The sequence below is a fragment of the Vombatus ursinus genome, unplaced genomic scaffold, assembly GCF_900497805.2.
Source record: "Vombatus ursinus unplaced genomic scaffold, bare-nosed wombat genome assembly UNPS02010980.1, whole genome shotgun sequence".
NCBI classification, from domain to species: domain Eukaryota; kingdom Metazoa; phylum Chordata; class Mammalia; order Diprotodontia; family Vombatidae; genus Vombatus; species Vombatus ursinus.
The window spans coordinates 8,312,275-8,318,274 of NW_020950758.1; the positions used below are offsets into that span (position 1 = coordinate 8,312,275).

A 6,000-nucleotide genomic window follows, 5' to 3' on the forward strand; every position below is an offset into this window, starting at 1 on the left:
CCCCGAGGGGGCCTAGGACAAAAGAAGCACGTGGCCTCTCCGGTGTGCTAGGTAGGGGACGTCATCAGTGCCAGAATACAGCGAGGACAATGGTCACGTCCACGCACACACTAAAAGACCAAAAGGGGAGCTGGAGTGAAAATATCAGCGGGCACTGGGGGAGGGGGGAGGAGACAGGGACAACAAGTGCCTTGAAAGGAAAAAAACCTTTAGTTTCACTGATTTTTAAAAACCCCTTAAAACCCAGGAGCACCTGTCAGGCAGCTGTGTGTACGGGACCGGGAGCACAGAAACAAAACCAGAGCCCCCCAAGCCCCCTGGCACAATGGGATGCCCGTTGCTCTGATGATGACACCCTTCCCACAATCAGCGCTAACCTTCCAGAAGAGGAAGTGCACCTTAAGGCGCTAGAGCAAACGCTTCTTCTTGTTCTATCTGCTCCCCCCTACTCGCCCACGTGGCTGGTTTCACAGATGTGAACACTGACACCCGAGAGAAGCTGACGCGCCCACGGTCACAGAGCTACCAGAGCCTCTGGCTGGACGTAAACTGAAGTCTGAGGCCCCAGCCGAGCGTTGTGCTCCGAGTGCCAGGCCACCTCCCACCACTGGCCAAATCACGAGAAACATTCAGGAGATACCGGGGACCAGGGGTAAAGGGGGAGAGGACTGCAAGGGGGACAGCACAGGGGAGGGAAGACAAGGGCAAGGCTAGCTTCATAATCACACTGACACATTTGAATTTCTAAGATGCTAACTACCTATAGCTCTGCCCAATATACATAAAAACTCTTAGATGTTCTTAGTAACTTAAAACAATAAAAAGGGGCCCTAAGACTTTCTAGAAAGTTTGAGATTTGCTGATCTAGCAAATCTCCTCAAATCCCCTCATTTATTTCAAAAAATGTTAGGACTATTTCTTCCACATGACCCACATTTTCCAACATATCCTCACTTTCTCTTCTAGAGATCTATTCCTTACATTTTTCTTTTAATTAAAAAAAAAGAGGAAAAGAAATAGTTCGTTAAATTAATCACTACCTCACAAAGTCTGCCACATGCGATGTTCCATGCCCACTGTCTCCCCCTTCTGGCGCCCAGAGGTGATCACAGAGGGAGGGAAGCCAGGCAGCCACCTCTGAATCTGGCACTTCTTTCCCTACCCCCACTCTGCCTCGCCAATATTCTGAGAACACAGTTCTATCTCTAAGAAGGATTCCCTGCCTTTCTTGACTTCTCGCATTCTACCCTCTGCTCTCCAGGGTTGTTCTGGGTTTTGACAGTGGCAGTGAGCACAATCAGATGTAGACCTGGACTGGAAACCATCAGCCTTGTTTCTGAGCCCTGCCCTGATTAGCGCTGTGCTCATTCAGTCTTGCCTGTAAAATATTCTAATACCTCTAGCAACGACCTCCCAGTGCAGATACCATGAGATTCCAATGAGCCAACAACCTCTACTAGCCCTAACATGATCTATTTATCGCTTGAAAATAACACCATGACCACCCATCTTTGCCCTGTCCTACAGAAATGGCCTTCAATCCTACACATACTCAATCACTGAACCACACACACTCTCCCTACCTATAATATAAACTTTAAATACTGCTCATTTTATTGAAGCTTGTTCCAGATTCAATGGGGGAAAAGGAAAGAAAGCTTCTCCACTGGACTTTACCCCCCACGAAGGCTGAGGTGCCCATCAATATTCTCCCTTAGTCAGCAAAACTAACCTATGCCATACAAAGAAGGGCACTTAACTGCTATAGATCTGAAGTTAGGATGCAAGTCATTTATCCCAAACACTAGCAGTCTATACCCTCACATTTATGTTTTAAAAGCCCTTACATTAAATAAGAAACTGGAATCACTATCACAAGTACGCCCTTCCCCTGGCACAACACTGACTGACCTCAAGTGAATTCCTCATTCCAGGATTTTCACAACAGATGCTTTGGTAAGTCAAATATTTAAATGAATGTTACATCTTCGCTACTAAAGGGAAAAAAATCATGCCCTAAGCGTTTCTGAAACAGCCTCTGAAATCCAGCCATACACTATTGGCCCCACCGAGGGCAGAGCAGCAGATGTGGCCCTTAATGGCGTCTGCCTCTTCCTGGAATGGCTTTAACAGGTTCATCCCAATTTCCAAATAACCTGCAAGTTTTTAGACACTAACAGGCCAAAAACGTGCCCAGAAAGGCCCTGCACAACCCTTCACATTTTTTAATTCCACTAACTCCAAAGTTATTCACAAAAACCACAAATTCCTTCTTTTTAAAGCCCTGCAGCCCAATCGGACTACCTGGGCCCAAGTCTCCTGTGAAAGCCGGCTCTATTGAAAACGTGCTCCCTCCTCCCTGACAATCCCATTAGGTCTTTGTTCAGGAATCAGCTTTCTTGACAACTATTATCCCAGCCCCTCACCTCCCCGGGCACCCCTCCACCCCCATTTGGGTGACCATCTCGTCAGCATCCTAAGAAGTTTTCTTTGGCTGCTCAGCATTTGCGGAAACTCCCTCCTGACACCTCTCTGGGTCTAACCATTGCACCAGTTCCAGACCATACCAGTGAACCATACCAGCTTCTAGGCCATGTTTCTATCCCGTCCTCAAAGCTTTGGAGACACTTCCTCCAATTCTACTCTGAAACGCAGATGTCATCTCCAGCTCTGCCCTGACCCATGAGTCTCATGATTCTGTCCAAGAAGTAAAGTGAGCTGCTCTGGCACAACCGGCTCCTGAGAAGCCCTTCTGGCTCCTTCTCTAAGTGCTCACAAAGAAGCTATCTGATAAAATGTTCTAGAACATGGGGGCAGCTAGGTGGCGCAGCTGATAAGAGCACCAGCCCTGAAGTCAGGAGGACCTGAGTTCAAATCTGACCTCAGACCAAACACTTGATGCTTACTAGCTGTGTGACCCTGGGCAAGTCACTTAACCCCAACTGCCTTTAAAAAAAAAAAAAGATATTCTAGGACTTTGCCAGAAACTCAAGTCAAGCACGCTGCTCTCTAACGTGCCATTCAGCACCTTGCTAGAACACAGCTTCTGCTTTTGTCCAGCCGTGGTCCTCTTCCATTTACCCCCATCTTTCCAAGAGGACCAGCGGACGCCTACGTTCCCTCCCCGTTTCCCCTTCCAGAGAGCTAAGCCCAAGTAAATGGTATAATGAAGAAAAAGGACAGAGGCAGAATCAATAAGGGTGGTATTTCAAGCTAGGGAAAATGCCCCCCCCCCGACTCATTCCCCAAGTCCTTCAAGTTAAAGTCTGGCCCAGTTAAGCTATGATCATGGGGTGGGAACTTTTCCTCTATTACCTACAACAGAAATACACTTCTAGAGGGTCAATCCTCTGTGCTTGGAGGCAAGTTTAAACGAAGTGGGTGGAGAACTCTGCTGCTCCGAAGGCTAAGTCAACAAGGATATCCCACTTCCCGGGGGCCACTCAGACAAACCATTCCACTGGTCACAAGCTGAAACGGCTGGAGCTCTGTGAACAGACTAATGCAAATTCATCCCCACTAATGGAAAAACCACAAAAGCCAAGTGCGGAGAGCTAGTGGCTCACTAAACTTCTCTATCTCTGGCACTGAAGGAGAGCACATTGTCGTCCTCCTCCTCCTCATCAACATCATCATCATCATCATCATCATCATCATCATCATCAAAAAGGGGCATCCCATAGACATGCAGTGCTTTGAACCTTAGATGGAAACTGCTCCAGTTACTTCCTAGAAAGCCAATGTGCTGAGTCAGAGAACAGCAAAATCCCATTTGGGCACAACAGTTCGGACCCAGGTCGTTCTACGGAAAAGACCTTTTTAACAGGAGTTGGAGATTTAAGAAAATAACAAAGAAAAACTTCATGGATGCTGACACTTACTTACTTCAACACTTAAGTTTACAGAGTGGAAGGAATTCTGGGGTGGAACAAAAACACCTCACCTGTCAGAGGGCAGGAGGAGAGGAAGGCTGGTGAGAGACCCCCACAGGCAAAGAAGGAAATCCCTGAAGGTTCCTAGCTGCCTGTGAGACGGGGAAAGACAGAAAGGCTGGTGGGAGACAGATACCCAGAGAAGAAAAGCTGCACAGGCTTCCGAGTCACCTGTCACAGGGGCAGGATTGAGGGGGTCGGATGACGAAGAAGGAAACTGGACTTGGGACAACGCAAGTTTCTCATGGTGTCTTTTAAACGACTGAAAGGGAATGAGGGGATGCTGCAACCCCTCCAATGTCACAAAAAACTCACTTCTCTATGGAAGACATTACCAATAAATGGGATTTTGCAGTACCTACATCTCACTTAAGAGAATTACACCGCTTCCCTTGGAAGGAAAGCTGTCCAGCTGCCCCTTCCCCAGGTGGTGGCTAGGTCGTGGGCAGTGGTTTGCTGAGGAGCCGTCCTGACTCTCCCCACATCCTGGGTTTCCCTCTTCTCCCATTCAAAGAACGTGGCTGGTGTCTGGGGCCAGTGGGGAGGCATGAGCTGGTCCCTTCCACTCTGCAGCCAGTCCTCAGCCTGGTACGTGGGGCTTCTCGGAGGGGGAGAAGAAGCACCGAGATGCAAGGGCTGTGCCTTTTTCTCTTTCCTCTCCCTGCTATGATGCCAATGTCCTTCATCTGCAAGGAGGCAGGGCTGGCTGTGCTGAGGCTATCCTGGGGACCCTCGCTTGGGACCCAGAACTGACTTGGCTATACAACACTGCTTGGCAGTGGGTTTGGAGATGGGAGGCTGGGGGCCTGGCCTTGACGTACTAGGGAGAAGCGGGGCCTGAACACTGGGAACCTCGGCAAGCTCTCGGCTCTGTCGGAAGGCTTAGGATGACACAATGCTAACATCAGCACTGCGGGAGATACGTCAGACAACATGGAAGCCATTATGACACTTACTGTCATCTGTTAATGCTTCTTCAATCTCTATACAGTGGAGCACTAAGGAGTGTTAGTGTGAAAGGGGGCTGAACTGGGGAGTCAAGAAGACCCCCGTTCAAATCCTCACTGATATGTACTGTGTGACCTGGCCAAAACCAGGAGCCTCCCTGGGGCCTCAGCTGATTCATGTACGAAATAGAAATAATAATCCCCGTAATCACTCACGTAATAGGCTCACTAGGCGTATTAAATGGTTAAAGGCAGGAAAGCATTCTGTAAACCTTAAGGTGCTCAGGATATGGCAACTCGTAGTAGGCAGGTTCCCTCTGAGATGTGTTGGTGGGGAGGGGGAGGAGGAGAAAAGGGAAGCTTAGGAGGCTGCAGGCCACTGGACTGACCCACGACTGACCACAAACAGCAGCCCTCAGGAGCAAGCACTTACAGGAAGTGGCCTGACCTGCAGCTCTCAGCACAAAACTAAGCTAACCACGGGGTTCATGCTCTGCCTGAGCCCCAAGCTCTCTGACAAACTCAGTGACTCCCCCAGATGCAAATCACCACATTGAGAACCCACAACCACGAGGAGCTGTAAATGAAAATCTGGGGGGGCAAGGGGTGGGGGTGGGGGGCGAGGAGTATGGTTTGGGACACTTTAGAAAGACTGCTGTTACTTTCAACGTGTCAATAAATTTCTCACTGATGTTTCCAGGGACTGAGTCCAAAGTCTTCTGTGAATGTTCGTGTCTGTAAATATTTACCTCTCCCATTCCCCGAGATTCTAATGCAAGAGCTTGGAAATCATGATTCATTTCATCCACAGATCAAACCTGTTGGACAATAAAAAGAAAAGGAAAAAATTAGACTCTCCCTGGAGAAGAGCACCTTCACCTTTAGCCTTGGGCGTTTTTGCCCACCCCCACCCCCCACACTAGAAAAGACAGATCTTGGTGAGACACCGGGGCAGAGCCCAGGAATTCCCTCTCTCTTAACACAGAGGTGCTCATTATTTTATGTTGAAGACTTCTGAATTCATCATTTCCAATAGAACAGAGGTTTCATTCAGTCCTTTTTTATGCCCATCTATATCAGACATATGCCAACAGAAGATCAGGGAGTAGATCTAGCCGTGC

The 6,000-nt window shown here is 48.5% G+C and overlaps 1 protein-coding gene across 4 annotated transcripts in view; it reads right to left on the minus strand.

Moving 5' to 3' along the window:
• PUM2 (pumilio RNA binding family member 2) overlaps positions 1-5,699 on the minus strand; it is a 67,142-nt gene extending 61,443 nt beyond the window's left edge. For 3 of the 4 annotated variants that reach the window (XM_027855652.1, XM_027855650.1, XM_027855649.1), the window contains exon 1: positions 5,629-5,694. In XM_027855652.1, coding sequence (XP_027711453.1) covers positions 5,629-5,679 — 51 coding nt within the window. In that variant the 5' untranslated portion in view covers positions 5,680-5,694. Of the gene's footprint in view, positions 1-5,628 lie in introns of all 4 variants that reach the window. The other variant, XM_027855648.1, reaches the window with a different exon arrangement.
• Positions 5,700-6,000: the final 301 nt, after the last annotated feature.